We start from the raw sequence: 22,628 nt of genomic DNA, 5'->3' as shown, positions 1-22,628 counted from the left end.
TTCAGCTTTAACAGTAACTCTTTCAGAACAACACTTACCTGATTACTCCTATGTGCCAGAGTGCATTCTCCCAAACTGTACCTATTGTAAGAAGACAAATTGTCTGAAATTGGTAACTTTATGACTCCATTTTGTTTATTTCTGAATAAAATCTGACAATGAAGCATTTCTGTTTCAAATCCTTTAATATGAAGCTCCTAATTGACTTGAAATTTTGTGCATGTGTTCTTCACCTTTAGTTAGTCCTGCTCCCGAATTAATTTTGGGGACAGTGCTTCAGGTTTAAAATCAAATGGAACATACAAACAACAAAATATACCAACCCAGGAGAGAAAGGACTTGCAGAGTAAATTGTGGATCCCTCAGTTCATTTACTATTATTGACATTTAGTCAGACTGTAGGACATACCATCCAGAAGGTGAGAGGTCCTATCCAGGTTGGAAAGGGTATTAAAATTATTCTGCATCACTGGGAGTAATTGCCTCACTCTAGGGTCACTGCAACATGGTTACAAGGAGATCAAAACTGGGAACTGAACATTCAGGGATAGATGATCTTTTGGAAAGACCAGAGGGATGGAAAAGGTGGTGGGGCAGCACCATTAATAAAAGATAAAATAAGGATAGCTGTGAGAGATGATCTAGGCTGAGATGATATTTGGTTGAAGGTAAATAACAGCAAGGCAAAGGAGGCCCTGGTAGGAGTAGTGTACAGACCCCCAAACAGTAGCCATTCTGTAAGCAAGGTATAAAACAACAAATAATAGGAGCATGTAAGAAGAATAGGGCAATAATTATGGGTGACTTAAATTTTCATGTTGATTGGATTAATCAAATTGGAAGGGATAGCTATGACAGTAAATTCATAGAGTGTATTAGGGATAGCTTCCAGGAACAATATGTCATGGAGCCAATGAGGGAACAGGTTACCTTAGATCTAATACAAAAACAGAAATTGCTGGCAAAACTCAGCCGGTCTGGCAACATCTGCTGAAGCGTCATCAGACTTGAAATATTTAGTCTGCTTTCTTCCCAAGACGCTGCCAGACCTGCTGAGTTTCTCCAGCAATTTGTGTTTTTGTTTCAGATTTCCACCATTTCCTGTTCTTTGTTTTATTTATCATCATGGATCTAGCAATGGGTAATGAGGCAAGCCAAATGTCTCCCACTATTCAGGGCAGATCCAGACTCATAGCACTTGGCTGGGTGCAAAATGGCCTTTTGAATAGAGCATCAGATCCCAGGCAGTGTCAACTACTTCTGTCTATAATGAGTGGCAGAATCGGGTGAGTATTGAACACATGGAGTGCCAGAGGGGTGCAATATCTAGTTAATAAAGCAAGCTTGGGACAGTCAAGTGAGAAAACTCACTAAGCCTCACTGAGAGAAAGCAAAATCCACAAAGATCTGTGAAAGTGGCACTTGACCAGTGTCTGGTAAAGTTCACCCTAGTGCGTTTCCAATAGTTTGGCAGTCTAAAAGGAGGACCATAGATACCAAAAATAAAAGTAAGATATTACAAATAGAGAGCAACAGGAGAGTGGGTGGAGTTCTGAGGATAGTGACTGAAACAGAGACTCTGTCGACATATAAAATTAGATAAATCGATGAAGGATATGTGGATGTGGAAAGAAAGTGCATACATGTGAATGAACAGTTTGCTCATATAAAAAGGGTAAACATTGATGCATCTTTCTGTCTTGTAACTCCTATCTACGAGTTGACTGTGTTGGCAATAATACCTGGCTGACAATGATCTCTTACCATTATTTGGAATGTAATGGAACATCACTTGAGATCCCAGATGCAACAGCAGAAAGATGAAGCTGATGGAAGTCAAGGCTTTGAGTAGACGTCCTGTGTGTCCTGAAACAGAATGAATAGGACTATGATGTCTGTCTACTGACACAGCAAGATGGTATGGACTTGTATTTATCTAACACCCTTCACAACCACAGAATGCCTTATAGCATCTAATGACAATGTGGTAAAGTGAATTGCAGTCACTGTTTGTATTGTAGGAAATGTAGATAAATTAAACACAAGCTCCCACAAAGGATTTTCTTTTGCATCTAATACTTTCACACTAAGTCAATCCCAGTTAATGTTAGCAAAGTTGAAATCTCTACAAGTATAACCCTATTCCACTCAGATCCTTCTGTGATTTACCTACACATCTGCTTCTCTAGCTCCTTCTGAATGTTGGGAGGCCTGTAATATAATCCCAGCCCCTTTTTTATTTCTAAGGTCAATTCAGATGGCCTCATTTGAAGAGCCTTCTAAGACATCCTCCCTCATTACTGCAGCGATGGTTTTCTTTATTAACAGTGCAATTCCCCACCTCTCCTACATCTCCCCACTATTGCACAGAAACATCTATACAGTGGAATGCTGAGCTGCCAGTCCTGTCCTTCCTTCAGCCATGTGGGAGTGATCGCAACAATATCATTTTCTCATGTGCTGATCAATGCTCTAAGTTCTTCCGCCTTATCAGTCAGACTCCTTGCATTAAAATAGATACAATTTAGCTTTCTGTACCTCCCATCTGTCTTATCCTGTCTATATCTTCTCAGCCTACTGGACTGTTCTAGTATTCCTTCTCTTTCTGATAGGACTTTGGTTCCAACTTTACATCTACTCTGTGCCCATCCCAGTGTCACATGGGGAAAGTTAGGAATGAGAAGAAATGCTGGCCATGTCAGTGATGCTCACATTCTGTGAATGTATTTTTAATAATCACGTATTTAGGAATACGTGTATAATTCATGAAGCAGTTGAATAAACCTATAACAGGTCAAGTCTAATGACATGAATAATACCACAATAAATAAAATGTCTTTAATAACTGGGTTGTTTCAACAATAAAAAGCATTTGATTCAATACATCAACAAGTTTATAAATCGTTCCCAATACACAGCATTATTAATTTGACACATGGAGCTATTAAGCTATCGTTTTGGACTCTGGTCATTCAATGTAAAGTAACAAACCAAAAACAGTGGGATTGAATGTCTCAGGGGGTATTTGTGCTGTTTCTCAGCTTTTGTGAGGCAGCTTTGGCAGAGAGATAGGAGGGTTTTTGAGGTATACTAAAAGGCCAAAGTAAATTAAAGAAGAAGATGTATTGAAAGTTCCCCTTTGACCACATGGATAATGCAAACTGGTCTGGAAGATCACCCTGGCCCTGGTTATAATGACGCAGTCATGTGCCAACCTTTTTATGCAAGGTCATTTCTCTCTGTTAGAAAAAGGTAATCAATGTGGGACTCCTACCTTGCATAGTGATGGCCGTGGGCTCGGAGAACAGTGGCACCAGGAGCAGGAAGATAAGGTAGGCAACCGAGAGCCCATTATACCGGCAAGAAATGGCTGAAAATATAAATTGAAAAGAGAACAATTACAGGCGGAACACATATAGCAATTTATGAATTCTTTTATCGATTCTTGTTGCAAACATTTCTGCTTGACTGAATACTTGTCTAAGCTTATCATGAGGCAGAATGAACTGTGAGGTTACAGCCACCTTCTCCAGACTGAGTGAGCTCCACACTTCTCTGATATCCTCTCACACCAGAATGACAGTAAACTCACAGCACAAGAAGGAACAAGGCGTTAGTAAACTGGTTAAACTTTTGACTGAAATCAACTGGAAACCAGGACCAGAACAATTAATTAGAATAATAACTAAAGACAATTCGTTCATTAATCTTGGAATAAAGTTTCAGTTACATAACAAGGGATAGTAACATTAAGGATATGTAAATGTAAATACGTACATTTATATCTGACATGGATTATAAAAATGTTCCATAACTAATAATAATTCTGGACTTAAGTCAAAAGGCTTGTCTATGTGTCTGGATTGTTATTTTTTAAAGTGTCAATGAAAAGACATTGGAATTTCTTTTGTAATAAAGGCATTTCTTGAAATCCCTTTTGCTCCCGATAATTTTTGATCTTAGTTGTTTAAACTTACTTGACCGACTTTGCTCTTTGTGTTTTGCAGATGTGAAGTTTGGGTTTGGGTTTTCAGTTGAGGGAAGCCTGCTGTAGAACAAGCAGCTCAGCTAATGCTGTCGTTTTTTTGGAAACATTCTTGCCGTGAGGTCATAGTGAAATTGGACTGTTCTCCTGGAAGAGCGACTGAAAGAACTTCTCAATATTGTACTTCCTTAGCAAGCCTGAAGACAACCAAGAGAGAGTGTGTGTGTGTGTACGTGTGTGTGAGAGAGAGAGAGAGAGAGAGAGAGAGAATGAGAGTGAGAGTGAGAGAGAGCGAGTGAGTGATATTGAGAGGAACAAACATTATGCGTGCTACTCAATTCTGCATTTTCATTGAATGTGTTAGGAAATTAATAATTCTGTGTTTGTTAAAGCAATGTGGTCGATGAATATTTTCATTTTAGGTCAATTATAGAGAAATCATGTGATTGGCCATATCGAGAATTGGGAATAGTGTTGCAAACTGTGGTGTGGTGGGACTGAAATGACAGTACACTCTTCCCATTTTGTTCAGAACAAATGTAGACAATAGGATTTTAACCTCCTTTGAAAATAACTTGGTGTCAACTAAAGGGAAACAGCTGATTGGTTAATACCCAGTAAGTCTTTATTTGCTTAACTCTTACAGCTATTTCCGTTATGTTAGTTACTAGCCAAATAAATCAAGACATGGTAGGGCACTGCAGTGCGTGGAACGTATAGCCCATGTTATGTGGGAACTCTAGGGCACAGCACGTATCGTGGAGAACTCGTGTACTGATTGTGCATTCATCTGGAGCAATTTAAGGCTGGGATTGGGAGCTTGGAGAGGATCATGGAGAGCAAGTTCCCATATGTGGTCACCCCACAGCTTCAGGTTGTGCAGGCAGGAAGGGGACTGGTACTGTTAGATAATCATAGAAGGCTAGGCAGGTGGTGGGAAAATCCCAGAGTGTATCTTGCTCAGCAGCCAGTATTCAGGCTTTCAAAACAGCAAACAGTGATGTTTCCATGGAAATTACAGCCAAGGCCAAGGTCAAGACACAACATAGGACTCAGCTCTGAAGTGGGGCAGGAGGAATATGAAGAATGTGGCAGTGACAGGAAACACGGTTATTTTTATTTGTTCACAGGATCTGGGTGCCATTTGCCCTGGCCAACATTTATTGCCCATCCCCTTGAGAAGATGGTGATCTCCTTGAATTGCAGCAGTCCATGTGTTATAGGTTGACCCACAAGCCCTCAGGGCTGGAATGCCAGCATTTTGACCCAGCGACAGTGAAGGAACGTAGATATATTTCCAAGTCAGGATGGTGAGTGGCTCAGAGGGGAACCTGCAGGGGGTGGTGTTCCCATGTATCTGCTGCCCTTGTCCTTCTAGATGGAAGTGGTTGTGGGTTTGGAAGGTGCTGTCTGAGGAGCTTTAGCAAATTTCAGTAGTAAATGTTGTCAATGGTACGCACTGTTGCTATTTAGCATTGGTAGTGGAGAGGGTGGATGTTTGTGAATGTGGTGCCAATCAAGCGGCTGCTTTGTCCTGGATGGTGTCAAGCGTCTTGAGTGTTGTTGGAGCTGCACTCATCCAGGGCAAGTGGGGAGTATTCCATCACACTCCTGACTTGTGCCTTGACTCCGGGGAGTCAGGAGATGAGTTACTCGCCAACAAACACCCACGCCCCACGAGTTAATATAAACAACAGTACGTGATAGTCGGTGGGAAGTTTCTTTGCCCACATTTGACCCAATGCCATGAGACTTCACCAGGTCCGCAGTCAATGTTAACAAGTCCTTCCTGACTAAACCATCATGCAACCCCTCTGCTGGGATTATCTTGTCGCTTAGACAGGACATACGCAGGGGATGGTGATGGTGGTGTGTGGGATGGTGTGTGTAAGGTATGTTTAGTGGAACAAACAGGTATTTCTGCAGCCATGGCAGGAGTCTAGGGTAGGACACCTCCTTGTGCCAGGGCAGCTGCAGGGCTCTCTAAAACAGGACAGCGAGCGTTCTGTGGGGCCCCTTATTCACACCAGTGACACAGGCAGAAAGAAGATGAAATTCCGCAGGGAGATTTGGGAGAACCGGGAGGGCAAACAGCAAACTGGGCCTCAAAAGGTAGTGAACTCCAGAATACATTCTGCGCCACACATAGAAATATGAGGATATTGCGGATGAATGCGTATCTGTGGAGATAGTACAGAAGGAAGGGCTTCAGACTCCTTGGACACTGGCTCTGGGGCAGGTGAGACCGATGCAAGCTGGACAGCTTTACTTCACAGGAAAGGAGGGACCACGGTCCTTGCAGTTAGGGTTGGGTGTGTCCTAATGCACTTGGAAGGGGGAAGGGAAATTAAATTAATTTAGCAGGTGATACAATCTCGAATTAACATAGGGAAAAACAAGTGACACAAAAGGATTGGAAGTGACAAAATTGCACTAGAATAAGAGCCAGGGAAGTAGCAATTGAGGCCAGATTAAAGGGGGAACGCTAAAATGTATCAATTACGTACAATTAATTTTGGTTAGTTAGTCTGCATTAGGGAACTGCCTATGCAAGAACTCAAGGAATGAGCTATCTGGCAGGTTTACTGTTTATGTTCATTCTTTTTAACACACGAGTCATTTGGGATTTAAATGGCTTACGTTTCCTGCTCTCACTTTTACAGGATGAATTCTACGGCAGCATGTGTTCCAGCATGTTGCTGCATTCCTGTGTACCTTCCTACCAATCAATCAAATCTGTTCTACCTTGTGGAGGAGATGCAGGTATGTAGTGAATTACTGGTCAGAGAGTGTAACACAAACACAATGGACTCCCTGTGGCAGGCAGAACAGCAAGTGTTTGAACCCCCAACAGAGGGGAACTGGGCCAACGGCTGAATACCCACTCCCAGCAGAATTTTAGAAGTGATAAGGGAAACATAAGGTAGGTTACCCACTCCCGGCCCAAGTGCAGCCCTCGAGTGGGCAATTGATGCTTCCTTAAGGGCCCCACCTTCCCTGCTGCTCAGGTATAATGGAGGGTGGGCAGGTGTATACCCACCATGTGGCAGGTTTAACCCAGCAGGGAAGTGACCATGGAGGGAAGGCGGTGGACTTGCCTCATTTCCAAGCCCTTGGCATCAGGTGAAGTGAAGGCTCCCTCCTGGAGTTATCCCTCCCCTTATGCCCCTACCCCCTTTCCAGCATCACCCCCAAGACCTCGACTGGGCCTTCCAGCCTGGAAAGACTTACCCAGATTCCACACCAGCTCTGCTTACTCCCCCTTGCAGCTCTGGCAGTGTTGGATGCAGCTCCTGATGGCACTACCAGTCCTTCTGACCTGGCTGGCAGCTTTATGAGGCAGGAATTAAAGGGAGAGGGGTCTCACTGAATAACAGTTAAAGGCACGTCTGCTGAAACTTTAAAGCAGAGGAAGCTGGCCATGTCAAAGTGGGGTCACCATCGACATTTGCTCTGAAGAACAGAGCCACCCCTACTCCCGCCATCCCAGAGGAAGCTGGCCACTGGAGTTTCATTGTATTGAAATGGTGAGCGCATTACAAGCCTAAAAAACAGCAATTTTCCACTCTTTTAAAATAGCCATAGAAGAATTAAGTATTTTAGTGGAATGCATTGATACAATTTGCTTATTCTCAATGAGAGAATTACTGGGTCCATGCGGACTATATTCACTGTCGTTTATAATTATGGGGGTTCCCATAGGAACCTATAAAATTCTAACAGGACTAGACAGGGTAAATGCAGAAAGGGTGTTCCCAATGACTGGGGGAGTCCAGAACCAGGGGGTCATAGTCTAAGGATATGGGTAGGCCATTTAGGACTGAGATAAGGAGAAATGTCCTCACCCAGAGATTGGAGGATCTGTGGAATTCTCTGCCACAGGAAGTGGTTGAGGTCAAAACATTGAATACTTTCAAGAAGGAGCTAGATATAGCTAATAATCATAGAAGCCTTAGTGTGGAAGCAGGCCATTCGGCCCAGCCCATCGAGTCCACACCAACCCCTCTGAATAGCATCTCACCCAGATCCACCCCATTCCTGTAACCCTGCATTTCCCATGGCTAACCCACCTAACCTGCACATCTTTGGAATATGGAAGGAAGCGGGAGCACTGAGTGGAAACCCACGCAGACACAGGAAGAACATGCAAAAGGTGGCACAGTGGTCAGCACTGCTGCCTCACAGCGCCAGGTGACTGCCTGTGTGGAGTTTGCGCATTCTCCCCGAGTCTGCGTCGGTTTCCTCCCACAGTCCAAATGTGTGCAGTTTAGGTGGATTGGCCATGCTAAATTGTCCACAGTGTTCAGGGATGTGTAGGTTGGGTGTGTTGGCTATGGGGAATGCAGGGATGGGGTGGTCTGGGGGTAGATGCTATTCAGAAGGTCTTTGTGAACTTGCTGGGCCAGGCGGCCAGTCCCTACACTGTAGGGATTCTATGATTCCAAATGGACAGTCGCCCAAGGCTGGAATTGAACCCGGGGTCCATGGCGCCGTGAGGCAGCAGTGCTAACCACTGAGCCACCGTGCCGAAAGTGAACGTGGAGAGCTTTGTTCAAGTTCAGCAGTGGTAAACAGTGTGACAAGATGATAAAGTACAAAAGATAAATGGTTACCAGAAATGCAACACTTGGACCAGTTGCATAAAACATTTTGCACTCATGGGTATTCCCAATACAGACATCATACTTTAGATAAGCAACAATAATTTGAATTTGTATAGAGCGCTGCAGGGCATTTCCCAGAATGATTTAGGGAAACGGGGGTTGGGGGGGTGGGTAGGGAAGAGGGGTCCAGGAAAGGAGAGATGATGGAGCAGCTGATAGCTACATTGTAGAGATGGGCTTCAGAAGCCTGTTCAAGGAGAGAGAAACAGTTACGGAAGGAGTTTCACACAACAGGGCAGACACAGTGTAGCTAGCAGCTAGGATGGGATGAACAGAGGTGAGAGACACAAGGCAGGAATTCAAAGAATAGAGTGCCCAGGGTAGAGGATTGGAGAAGGTATACCTGCATTGATATGGTAGGTGCAGGGAAGTCAATAGGTGGCTAAAGAGGTTTTAAAGCTGAATGTTTTGCAGGACTGAGATTTAAAGAAAGAAAACAGTCTTTTTTTAAGAAAACAAATCCCTGCTATGGAACCATAAATTTGTAAGAGATTTACCAATCAGTAATTTACTTTAGCAATCAGCAACATTATATTCCCACAAATATCAATCAAGCAGGAGGTTTAAGGGCTCCAGACTGATATAGCAACTTGTTTCACAAAAGTATCATTCAGGCTGCTTACAGAGACTTCACAGGAGATCCACTCCAAACAAAAGCAGTCAATACTACAGTGGTCAGGAAAATCAATAGTTAAAAGAACAGAGAATCCCATCAGCTATCCTTGTCTAAAGGTATCGGAACCCTCCGTTTTACAGAGTTAATAGCTTTGTCTTTTAAAGATTAAACTAAGATTGATTTTAGATAGTTTACCAGAACACGAATGAGGTGCTTTTAAACAAACAGCCTGTTCAAAAACCCCTTCAATAAACATTAAATAATTCATGGACAGGAACTATTGGAAATACACTCTCCCAGCCTCTATTAAGAGAGAAGCCTGAAGACCGAAAAAAAGAAGCAAAAAGTTTACAAACTCGTCTTTTATTCATTGGAATTTTCTCTTTATGAGACTAAGAGTGGTGTTGGTGGTGGGCTTAAAGTGGGACATACTTCCAATTGGAGGTGGTTCATGTTTATTCACACAATTCCATGCTTCTCAACTCACGGGGCGGCACGGTGGTTCAGTGGTTGACACTGCTGCCCCTGAGCGCCAGGGATCCAGGTTTGATTCCACCCTTGGGGTGACTGTCTGTGTGAAGTTTGCACATTCTTCTTGTGTCTGCGTGGGTTTCCTCCCACAGCCCCAAAGATGCGCAGGTTAGGGTGGACTGGCCTTGCTAAATTGCCCGTAGTGTCACAGGATGTGCAGGCTGGGTGGGTTAACCATGGGAAATGCAGGGATAGGGTAGGGGGTGGGTCTGGGTGGGCTGCTCTTTGGAGGGTCAGTGCGGACTCGATGGGCTTGCTTCCACACTGTAGGAATTCTAAGATTCTATTCCACATTCTCATGCACGCAGATAAAATCTCAAATGGTAGGAAACTTTGAAGACTGCCGGCTTCAACAGTCAGGCTCCCAGGCAGCAATACATCTCTGCACAGTCCAGGAGCCTGGCTCAATCCCTTCAGAGGCCTGGCAAAATGCACCAGTGCATGTTGACATTGTCTCCTTAGAGATTCTCCTGAAGGCTGTCCAGGAGAGAAGGGAAAGGAGGGAAGTTCTTTTCCCTATGGATGACAACAAGAGGGTATTCTGAGGCTGACAGCAGCCTGGGCAAAGGTGACCAGCTCTAGAGAACCTCATTCCAGTAACTGTACAGGATGAACGATGTGTCATGCTCTGCCCTGGGCATCGACTCAATAGAGGCATAAAGCATGGAAACAGACCCTTCAGTCCAACTCATCTGCGCTGACCAGACATCCCAATCTGACTTAGTCCCATTTGCCAGCATTTGGCCCATATCCCTCTACACCCTTCCCAATCATATACCCATCCAGATGCCTTTTCAATGTTGTAATTGTACCAGTCTCCACCACTTCCTCTGGCTGCTTGTTCCATACACACACCACCTTCCGCATAAAGAAGTTGCCCCTTAGAACCCTTTTAAATCTTTCCCCTTTCACCTTAAACTTATGCCTTCATGTTTTGGACTCCCCCACCCTGGGAAAAAAGACCTTGACTATTCACCTTATTCTTGTCCCTCATGATTTTATAAACCTGTTCAAGATCACCCCTCAGCCTCCGATGCTCCAGAGAAAAAAGCCCCAGTGCATTCAGCCTGTCCCTATAGCTCAAACCTTCCAGTTCCAGCATCCTCCTTATTCCAAGTGCCTATGGGTGAGAGTTAGAATTGTAAAGATGTCATTGCAGAGGACTGTTATAAAAGTGGGTAGGTGATAAGCATCTCCATCAGATACTTCAATGTCTGTTACTTTAGTCCAGCTTCCAATGCAGGATGGCTGGTACTACAATGACACCACATCTCATACATCTCCAGAGTTTACACTTAAAGCATAAAAGGAACAATAACACTCAACAGCTCACGCACAACCAAATTTGATCCTCAAGGGAATGAATCCACAATATACAAGGATGTGATATCACTGGGAAGGATGTAGAGGAGATTTACCAGCATGTTGCCTGTGTCAGTTGTGAAGAGAGATTGGACAGACTGGGGTCGTTTTCCTTAGAGCCGAGGAGATTGAGAGGGGACATGACTGAGTCATGCAGCATGAAAGCAGACCCTTTGGTCCAACTCAGTCCATGCCCACCATAATCCCAAACTAAACTAGTCCCACCTGCCTGTGCTTAGCTCATATCCTTCCAAACATTTCTTATTCATGAACTTATCAAAATGTTTTTTAAACACTGTAACTGTGCCTGCATCCACCGCATCCTCTGGCAGTTCATTCCACACACAAACTACTGGCCATGTAAAAAAATTACCCCTCGTGCCATTTTTAAATCTCTCCTCTCACCTTAAAAATATGCTCCTTAATCTTGATATCCCCCACAATAGAGAAAAGACACCTGCCATTTACCTTATCTATGCCCCTCATGATTTTATAAACCTCTATAAGGTCACTTCTTTTGCCTCCTATACCCGAGTGGAATTAGGTCCCAGCCTTTCCTTATAACTCAAACCCTTCATTCCCTGCAACATCCTGGTAAATCTTTTCTGAACCCTCTCCAGTTTAACAATATCCTTCCTATAACAGGGCGACCAGAACAGGACACAGTACTCCAGAAGAGGCCTTACCAATGTAATGTACAACCTCAACATGACATCCCAACTCCTATACTTAAAAATCTGAGCAATGGAGGCAAGCGTGCTAAATGCCTTCTTACTCACCCTGTCTATATGTGATGCAAATTTCAAAGAATTATGTACCTGAATCCCTAGGTCTCTGTTCTACAACACTGCCCAAGACTCTACATTTCATTGTACAAGTCCTGCCCTTGTTTGTATTACCAAAGTACAATACCACGTATTTATCCAAATTAAACTCCATCTGCCACACCTCAGCCCATTGATCCAACTGATTAAGATTTCCTTGGATAACGTTCTTCACTATCCACTATACCACCAATTTTGGTTTCATCCACAAACTTACTAACCATGCCTTCTTTATTGTCATCTAAATCATTTATATAAATGACAAACAAAAGTGGACTCAGCACTGATCCCTGTGGAACTCTGTTGGTCATAGGCCTCCAGTCCAAAAAACAACCCTCCATCATCACACTGTCTCCTGCTGTTAAGCCAATTTTGTATCCAACTGGGAAACTCACCCTGAATCCCTTGTGATCTAACTACGAATTAGACTACCATGTGGAACCTTGTCAAAGGCTTTACTAAAGTCCAAGTAAACAATGTCTACCACTCTGTCCTTGTCAACCTTCTTGGTTACTTCCTCAAAAAACTCAATCAAGTTTGTGAGACACGATTTGCCTCATTCAAAAATCAAGTTGTATAAAGTTATGAGGGGCATAGATAGGGTAGACATGAAGAAACTTTTGCCCTTGATGGAGGGATCAATGACCAGGGACATAGATTGAAGGTAAGGGGCAGAAGGTTTAGAGGAGATGTGAGGAAAAACATTTTTACCCAGAGGCTGCTGGGAATGTGGGACTCACAGCCTGTAAGGGTGTGGAGGCAGAAACCCTCATCACATTGAAGAAGTACTTAATTGTGCACTTGCAATACCAAAGTATACAAGGCTAAAATAGTTAGGTGGTTGTTTTTGATTGACTCTAACATAATGGACTGAAGGGTCTTTTTCTGTGCAGCAGATCTCTGTGGAAGATTATGGGGGATTAGCAGCAAAGAAGAGTTGAGGTGAAAATCAGATCACTCATGATCTTACTACATAGAGGAGAAGTCTCAAAAGGCTGATGGTCTACTCTTTTTGTTTGCATGTACCAGCTCACTGACAGCTAGGAGAACGAACACACCTGACAGTTTTTCACTAAAGGCTTGAGTAGGCAAGGAGCCAGTGACAAAAGCATTTTAATTAAGCATAAAAGCATTACATTTAATCCCCTTTTGAGTTTAGTCCCACTTGCCTGCTGCTGTGAGGTTTGCTGGCATCAGCCAGTATGATGGCCCACTTGTCAACCTGGTCAAGCGTCATTCTCAACAGCGTAATCATTTTAACAGCAAACCAGACTCCACATTACTGAGATAACAAGGTGTAGAGCTGGATGAATGCAGTAGGCCAAGCAGTTCCTACTCTACACCTTGTTATCTCAGATTCTCCAGCATCGGCAGTTCCTACTATCTCCACATGACTGAGGCTGTTATTCACTCATGGGACATGGGTCAACATTTATTGCCTGTCCCTAGTTGCCCCTTGAGAAGGTGGTAGCGAGCTGCCTTCTTGAACTGCTGCAGTCCATGTGCTGTGAGTTGACCCACAATGCCCTTAGGGAGGGTGTTTTTTTTCCTATTCATTCATGGGATGAGGGCATTGCTGGCTGGATAGCATTTATTGCTCATCCCTCTTTGCCCAGAGGGCAGTTGAGAGCCAACCACATTGCTGAGAGTCTGGAGTCACACACAGGCCAGACTGGGTAAGGATGTCAGTTTCCTTCCCTAAAGGAGATTAGTGAACCAGATGGGTTTTTCCGATAATCGACAATGGATTCATCGTCATCATTAGACTCTTAATTCCAGATATTTATTGAATTCAAATTCCACCATCTGCCGTGGCAAGATTCAAACTCAGATCCCTAGAATGTTATCTGGGATACTGGATTAACAGTCCAGTGATAATACCACTAGACCATCGCCTCCCCGTGTTCTGGGATTTTCACCCAGCAATACTGAAAGATCACCGATATAGTTCCAAGTCAGGATGATAAGTGGCTCAGAGGGGAACTTGTAGGTGGTGGTGTTCCCACGTATCTGCTGTCCTTGTCCTTCAAGATGGAAGTTATTGTGGGTTTAGAAGGTACTGTTTGGGGATCTCTGGTGAATTTCTGCAGTGCATCTTGTAGATAGCTCACAATGCTATGGAGCTATTGGTGAAGTTAGGAGCTGATTAACATGGGGAGGTCGCACCTCTAAAATTTAAGTGTTTGCTCAAAGAAATGACTTGTTTATGAAAGAGGCATGGTACTGAGAATATTTGTGTGGGCTGCAGCTTGGAAGTAATTATTTGCCCCAACACCTCATAGACATGGTCGGAGCTGAGAACACATGGATTTCCCATATTTCAATATGGGTTGCACCTCTGAACATAATTTCAGTGGCTTGGGGGGACAGTGAGAATTCATGACATGCTAATTAATGTGAACAGATTCCCACATTGAAGGATGGGCAACCTAAGCCACCTGAAAGTTGTTGAAAACTTAGTTACAGGGTTAAGTAACTTTAACCTGCTGTAGGCAAACTGAAGTTTTGCCTCTCATCCAATCAAGTTCCCCTGAGACCCTTCCACAAACTCCAAGAAGTGGGTATCCCTGCCAAGGCCAGCATTTATAGCTCTTAACTACTTAACTTTGAGAAGATGGTGGGGTGAGCTGCCTACTTGAAGTATTGCAGGTAGAGAAACAGTGAAGGAACGGCGATATATTTCCAAGTCGGGTTGGTGAGTGGCTTGGAGAGGAACTTGCAGTGAATGGTATTCCCATGTATCTGCTATCTTTGTTCCTCTAAGTGGGAAAGACTACATATTTGGGAAATGCCACAGCACATCCTACAAGATCCTACATTGCTTTGGCAGTGGAGTGAGTGAATGTTTAAGGATCCAGTATCAGTCAAGCAGGAAGTCTGTCTGGGATATTGCCGATTTTCCGGAGTGTCTTGCAGCTGCCAGTGCAGAGTATTCCTTCACAACTCCTGACTGGGAGTGGGTAAGGAGTGAGCCTCAGGAAATCATGGGTGATTTTAATCTACGCGTACATTTGCTGAATCAGATTGGTTAATTTCTTGGCTCATGGTAGCCTCCAGGGTGTCAATCGTGGGGGATGGCGATGCCATTAAAGTTCATGTGGACGGGTTTGAACTCTTTCCTGTTGGTCATAGTCATTGCCTGGCACTTGTGAGATGCAAACATTACCTCTCACTTATCAGCCCACGCCTGAATGTTGTGCAGGTCTTGGAGAGAATGGAGGAGAGTGGGAAGATGAAGCAGAGGGAAGCATACATAGACACCGCTAGCTCACCCTGGAGGCACAGTGTGGCAGGGGGTGGAAACTGAATTCAGTGGCAGCTATAAAATCACTCTGTCCTGGATGACAGCAAACTGAGTGTATTGGTGGAGCTGTGTGCCCCCATCCAAACACAGGCTGAGGATTCCATCCTTGAGTCATCCTTGAGGTGGTCAGGCATAACCAGATCAGCAGATTCGGAAAGTATTCATACAGCCTGTCAGGCTCTAATAGAATGGTGTTGCTAGCTGGTCCAGCTAGCTCTGGTCAAGGGGAAACTCCACTATACTGATAGTGCCAGTGTGTGACGATCAGCCCAAGATATCTAGGTTTGTTGGGATGGCCATTGCCTGGAATTTAAGTGGTATGAATGATATTTGCCACGAGTGAACCCAATCCTGGATGTTCCAGGTTTGGGCGATGGACTGTCTTTGGTTGTTTTATTATTGGAGGAGGACTTGGGAATGGGCTTTAGAATCATTGGAAAGTCCCAAATAAAACAGATGCTGTACAGAACGTCATTGGTGAATCAACTACGGAAGTCACGGAGCAACGTAATGAAGTCTAGCAATGAATACATCTGGGGTGTGTGTGTCTGTCTGTGTGTGTTTTCCTAAAGTTAATAGAATTCTACACCTAGTGTTTAATCTTTCTCTTACCTTCACACCTTCCCTGCTTTGATAAGTGTAAAATTCTACAAAATTAAACTTCTGAAGTTTATCCCCTAGGCTGATTCAAAATCATTCAGATAAACACTTGGTACTGACAGAAATAGTTTAGCTGACTGACCAGCACGGATGGATTTTGGGCAATCCAGTATGTTTCAGACTGCAACCTTCAGTTAACAAAAATCAAATCCTTCAAATCCAAGCCCAGAATTTTATATTAGCCACAGCTCAGACGTAGCTTTCAAACCACTGACTTACAACGTCATGCATTCAGTCAGTCGAGTCCAGGGTTGTAGGGCACAGACAGGAAAGAGTGGCACAGCTGTTACTGTTGGTGTAGGTGGAGGATTCTCCTGAGCGAGTGAGTACATAGCACAGAGGGTATGCAGGGTAAGTGGTGACAGGGGTTGGGGTGGGTGAGAGCAACAGAGGCAAGATGTTGCAGGCAACAATGAGAGTGGTAGAGCAGGAGCCTTTGTGGGAAGCGGGTGCAGTAAGAGAAAGACCGAGTGTCAGGTATTGGAGAGAAAATGGTGGCACTTACACTGGCAGAGTGGGGAAGGACATAGATCTTCCTACGGTGCTGGGCATTCCTTCAGATGGCTGAGACTGCTGTAAACCGGGTGGCAACCTCAGAAGAGGCTGGCATGGTCTGATGTCTTGGGCTCCACTTTTCATCCTGGGGGAAGAGGAGATCCTGCCTGTCCAGTAAAGTGGGTGGTAATTTTTACTTTTCTACCACATCTGAGGAAAGTATGTGGAATCGTACCGGGCAGCTCTAGACTAACAGTGCTTGTCCAGGTGCACAGTAGTCTTTTAAAGATGGTGCCACTGCCCTCCGAGACATCCTAGCAGTGGAGAGTTGTTCTGGGTACGGTGAGTAATAGAATGGAGTTAGGATTGGGTGAAAGAAATGCCATAGAGGTGGTGCAGATATTAGGCGAGTTTGGTAAGATACGTTGCGAGATCTCACTGGAGCCTTCCACTGAGTGGATGGACATCACCATTTGTCAAACCATGTGGACTCTAATTCTGCAAGGGCTCATTTCAGAAAGCCTGGGGTAATGTGCTTTGCCCCATGGCGGGTATGTATAGGTGGGTCAGTTAAATCAGGCAGGAGGCTGGCACATTAAATCCGGGGCAGGAGGATCAGCAGCCAGCTCTCCCCCCACCTCCCCAAACTCCCCACACCTCTGAGGCCAAGAGGCCAATTAGAGACCACTAAAAGGGCATTCACCTGCCACCACATGAACTGACCCAGCAGCTAGGAGGGGCTCACCACGAGGAGGGTTGGCTTATACTGGCCCTGAGTTGAAGAAATGTACCTTGTTCAAAAGGTTCTCAGGTGCCTGAGTGAGGGACACAACTGAGAACAACTCAGTTCTGCCTATTGCCCTACTGCCCACCCCTGTATTCCCCCCCAACCCCCCACCCTGCAGATTCCTTCCTCCCTCCAGGGAACACCCACCACAGCCCTGTCAATGGCCTGATTCTCATGCTGTCAGAGCCTCTTCCTGAGCATGGGCGAAACAGGAGTCCCACAGATCCCACACTGCTGGTGCGTACTTCTCAGTAATGCCACCTTGCAAATACCTTAAAATCTGTGGAAATGCTCAGCGCTGTTATTTTACTGGATGAGGCTACACTGAACATGGAGATCGAGATAGGTGCACAAGAACCATCCCATTTAGCAATGACACAAGCACAGGCTTGTCCTGATAAACACTCTCACATTGCCTTCAGTATGTGCCTACATGGTGGGGAGGGGTTACACAGGGAATATGACGCTTGGAGACAAGGGAAGGAATTTTAAAAATCAAACCAGAAGCCAGAGGAGCTCAGTAAGCACAGGGGGTGGGCGAGTGCTCTCTACAAGGCAGCATCCAGGTAGAGTTTGGGCGTTTGCACGTTCTCCCTGTGTCTGTGTGGGTTTCCTCCCCTAGTACAAAGATATGCAGGTTAGGTGGATTGGCCATGCTAAAAACAGTCCCTAGTGTTCAGGGATGTGTAGGTTGAATGGGTCGGCCATAGGAAAGACTCCAGGTGGTGTTACAAGGACAAGGTGGGGTGTGGGTTTGGGTAAGATGCTCTTCGAAGAGTTGGTGTAGACTTGATGGGCCGAATGGCCTCTTTCAGCACTTTAGGGATTCTATGAATGAAGCTGGTCAACTAGTCTCAGTGGGTGAGCATTTTGAGAATAATGACCATAATAAGTTTCAGAGTCATAATGGAAAGGGATAAGGATAATGCAGAAGTTAAGGGTCAAAATTGGCAGAAGGCCAATTTCAATATCATCAGATGGGATCTGGCCAACAGAGACTGGGAGCTGCTCTTTGCAGGTAAGTCCACATTTAGAAAGTGGGAGTCTTTTAATAGTGTTAGAGTGAGAACTCAGGGCCAGCATGTTCCTCTACCAGAGTAGGGCAAGGGCAGCAAATTCCCTGGACGTCAAGGGATATTGAGTGTTTGATAAGGAAAATGAAGGAAGCATATGCAAGGCACAGAGCATTAAAAACAGTATAGAGAGTGCTTAAAAAATGAACTAGGAGGGCAAAGAGAGGCCATGAAATGTCTTCAGCAGATAAATTCAGGAAAAACCCAAGACATTCTACAAGTACACTAAAGTGCGAGAAGATTACCAGTGAAAAAGCGAGGCCTATTAGACACTAAAGGAGCAATTGGTATGTGGAGCCAGAGAATGTGGGCAAGGTCTTAAATTCTTATTTCTTGTCTGTATTCACAAAGGAGAAAGACATCGTAGCTGGGGATATTAGTTGGAATGTTGAGGTTCTAGAACATGTGAAGATTAATGGAGGAGGTATTAAATGTTTTAGCAGGCATAAAGATGCGTAAATCCCCAGGGGCTGTGATTTGTATCCCAGGCTGCTATGGGAGGCAAGGGAGGAGATGGCTGGGGCTTTGCCAGAGATATTTAATACATCAGTGACCATGGGTGAGGTGCCAGATGTTTGGAGGATCACAAGTGTGGTTCCTTTGTTCAAAAAGGGCAGCAGGAATAGGCCATATGATTACAAACCAGTTAGTCTGATGTCAGTAGTGGGGATATTATTGGAAAAAAATTAAGGGACAGGATTAATCAACATTTGGACAGGCAGAGATTGATCAGAGATAGTCAGCATGGATTTGTTAGAAGGAGATACTGTCTGATAAATCTAATTGAGTTTTTTTGAAAGGTGACCAAAGATATTGATGAAGGTCGTGCAGATGATACGGTTTACATGAATTTCAATAAGGCCTTTGACAAGGTCCCACATGGAAGGCTTGTCCAAAGGTAAGAGCCCATGTGAGCCAAGGCAATTTGGCAAACTGGATCCAAAATTGTATAACAGATAGGAGGCAAAAGGTGATGTTGGAGGGTTGTTTTTGTGATTAGAAGGCTTTGACCAGTGGTGTACAACAGGGATTGGCGCTGGGTTCCCACTGTTTGTCATAAATACCAACAACTTGGATGTGAATGTAGCAAGGTGGAGGGCACACACCTATTTACATCAATTGGAGCTGAGGTGGAGATGGTTAATAGCGTCAAGTTCCCAGGAGTGATGATCACCAACAATCTGTCCTGGTCCACCCACGTTGATGCAACAATCAAGAAAGAACAACAACACCTCTACTTCCTCAAGAGGCTAAGGAAATTCAGCATGTCCACAATACCAATTTTTATAGATGCACCCTAGAAAGCATTCTATCTGGATGCATCATGGCTTGGTTCAGCCCAGGACCATAAGGAACTACAGAAAGTTGTGAACACAGTCCAGTCCATCACATAAGCCAACCTTCCATCCATTAACTCCATCTATACTTCTCGCTGCCTCAGAAAGGCAGCCAACATCATCAAAGACCCCTCCCATCCCGGTTAGAATCTGTTCCAACTTCTTCTGTCAGGCAGAAGACACAAAAGCTAAAACGTACCAATAGATTCAAGAACAGCTTCTTCCCCACTGTTATTAGACTTCTGAATGGGCCTCTCAAATTTTAAAATTAATGTTGACCTCGCTCGTTGTGCACCTTCTCTGCAGCGTAGCATTGTATTCCTTGCTCTGTTCTATTACCCTTACACACTTTATATGGTGTGATATGCCTGTATTCCATGCAAAACGAAACTCTCACTGTACCTAGGTACCTATGACAATAATAAATCAAATCCTATCCAGGATCTTAAATGCTTCATTCTATTAAACTCTGAGGGATAAAGACCTAACCTGCTCAACCTTCCTCCAAAAGATACGTGCTTCATCCAATAAGTGAGTCACGGACTTCGGGTCATGTTTATGGACTGCAAGGTAGCGTTCTGCAAAATCACACCCAGTCTGCATTTGTTGTTCACATTGAAGAGGAGGTCATATAATGAGCAGTGATTACAGTATTAGAGTTTGCAAAGTTGGAAGAAGCAGAAGGAAACTTTGGTTCCTCCTGGAGAAATGTTAGGGATCCTGGACAATAGGGAGGGAAGGGGTGAAACAGCATGTGCTGCATCTCTGCTGCTCATACAGGAAGATTTTAAATTTAACATTGGAGGTGTGAAACTGACAAATGTGGATCAGTCATCCATTTCACAAACAAACAAACAATCTCACTTCCATTCCCACTGTAGCATTAGGTAGAGGCCAATTTCTCATCACATCCAAGGCTAATTGAAAGCTAATTTCAATACACCCAATTAATTGCAGTTTAATTGTTCATTTATTTTGCAATTATTTAGAGATTAATTGTTCAAACCCAGCACTGGGCGAATTGGAAGTTATTTGCATTTCACATCATGGTTATTAAGTAATTGGAGACTAATTGTTCATCAGACTTTCAAGAATAATTAGACGCTATCATCAGTTTTTAAAAAGTAACTAAAAGGCCAAAATGCACAGGTTTCACTTTTATAACATTAATGGATCTGTAGCAGGGAGCCTGTGAGCCTGCTATCATGGTGAGGTTTAAATCTATGTAACCTGCAACTTCCATTGATTTCAAGTTCATGCGCACAACAGATCAGATTTTGGATTTCTCCATGAAAGAGGCAAAAGCACCAAGCATGGTCTGGCTCCACTTTATGAAACACAAACAGAACAAGTCAGCAAGTCCAATTAGACAGAGATGCCAGGCGTTAATGGTTCAGAATTGGGCTTTGGGGAACGTATGTTTTTTTTTGAAGAGGTGATGAAGGTGATTGATGTGGGTAGAGCAGTCGATGTTGTCTGCATGGATGCTAATAGGCTCATCCAGAAGGTTAAAATGTATGGGAACCACGGAGACTTGGCTGTTTGGATTCAGAACTGGCCTGCCAATTCTGGTGGAAGGGTCTTTTCTAGCTGGAGGTCTGTGACTTGTGGTGTTCTACAGGGATCTGTACTGGGACCTCTGCTGTTGTGATGTATGTAAATGACTTGGATGAAAATGTAGATGGGTGGGTTCATAAGTTCACAAACAATACAAAGATCAGTGGAGTTGTGGATAGTTTAGAAGGTTGTCAAAGGATACAACAGGACATAAATCAGTTGCAGATATGGGTGGAGAAATGGCAGATTGATTTTAATCAGGCTAAGTGTGAGGTGCTGCACTTTGGGAGATCAAATATTAAGGAAAAGTATCCAGTTAATGGCAGGACCCTGAACAGCACTGATGTACAGAAGGATCTTGGGGTTCAAGTTCATAGCTCCCTGAAAGTGGCCCCCGCAGGCGGATAGGGTGATAAAGAAAGCATATGGTATGCTTGCTTTTATTAGTCAGGACAAGAGTCCTGAGTACAAGAGTCAGAATGTCATGTTGCAGCTTTATAAGACTTTGGTTAGGCCACACTTTGTGTATTATGTTCAATTCTAGTTGCCACATTACAGGAAGGATGTGGAGGGTTTGGAGAGGTTTACCAGGATGCTGCTTGGATTAGAGGGTATGAGCTATAAGGAGAAGCTTGAAAAACTCAGGTTGTTTTCTCTGGAGTGGTAGAGGCTGAGGGGAAATTTGATAGAAGGTCATAAAATAATAAGATGCATAGACAAGGTTGACGGTCAAGACCTTTTTCCCCCAGGAGTTAAAATGTCTCATTCTAGGGGACAAGCATTTAAGGTGAGAGGGGGAAAGCTCAAAGAAGATGTGAGGAGCATAGTTTTTTACCACAGGGAGTGGTAGAAGTCTGAAACATGCTGCCAGGGATGATGGTGGAGGCAGATACAATAGGGGTGCTTAAGGGACTTCTGGATAAACACATGAATATGCAAGGAATAGAGGAATATGGGCAAAGGGCAGAAGGGATAAGTTTAATTTGGCATCAAGTTCATCACAACATCATGAGCCAAAGGGCCCATTCCTGTCCTGTGCTGTACTGTACTGTTCTATGTTCGATGTATATGTCCCACACAGTCACAGGTCAAACAACACTGACAGACCCAACTGGCTGCATACATTGTCTGGGTAAGCCCACAACCAACAGGCAGCTTTTCTGAGTCTCTGCTCCTGGATATACCCAACCCAATGCCTGGCAGTAGGCAACTCTAAATATTAACAGGTCTACATTTAGGCTCAGGGATTAAAACCCACAGTTAAATTTTATGAGGTTGAAATATATAAATCCCCAACCTGTAACGACTTCATTCTTGTGGAATTAGTAAAATCAGTTAACTCTTACCTGTAAGGAGACCGAGAGGCAGCAACAATCGGAAGATTAAACCACACAGGGGGACGGGAGCCATCACCAACTACACACATGGTCCAG

The 22,628-nt window shown here is 44.1% G+C and overlaps 1 protein-coding gene across 1 annotated transcript in view; it reads right to left on the bottom strand.

Annotated features, from left to right (window-relative positions):
• The window catches only part of LOC125485437 (piezo-type mechanosensitive ion channel component 2-like), a 170,696-nt gene extending 148,071 nt beyond the window's left edge, over nt 1–22,625 (bottom strand). The window contains exons 1-4 of the mRNA XM_048608196.1: nt 22,542–22,625; nt 3,275–3,370; nt 1,765–1,866; nt 39–81 (exon numbers count right to left, since the gene is read on the bottom strand). Of these exons, the coding sequence (XP_048464153.1) occupies nt 39–81; nt 1,765–1,866; nt 3,275–3,370; nt 22,542–22,605 (305 nt within the window). The 5' untranslated portion in view covers nt 22,606–22,625. The remainder of the gene's footprint in view (nt 1–38; nt 82–1,764; nt 1,867–3,274; nt 3,371–22,541) is intronic.
• Nucleotides 22,626–22,628: the final 3 nt, after the last annotated feature.

The sequence above is a fragment of the Rhincodon typus genome, chromosome 19 (assembly GCF_021869965.1).
Source record: "Rhincodon typus isolate 14 chromosome 19, sRhiTyp1.1, whole genome shotgun sequence".
Lineage (NCBI taxonomy): Eukaryota > Metazoa > Chordata > Chondrichthyes > Orectolobiformes > Rhincodontidae > Rhincodon > Rhincodon typus.
This window is presented reverse-complemented; position numbering and strand designations above follow the sequence as displayed.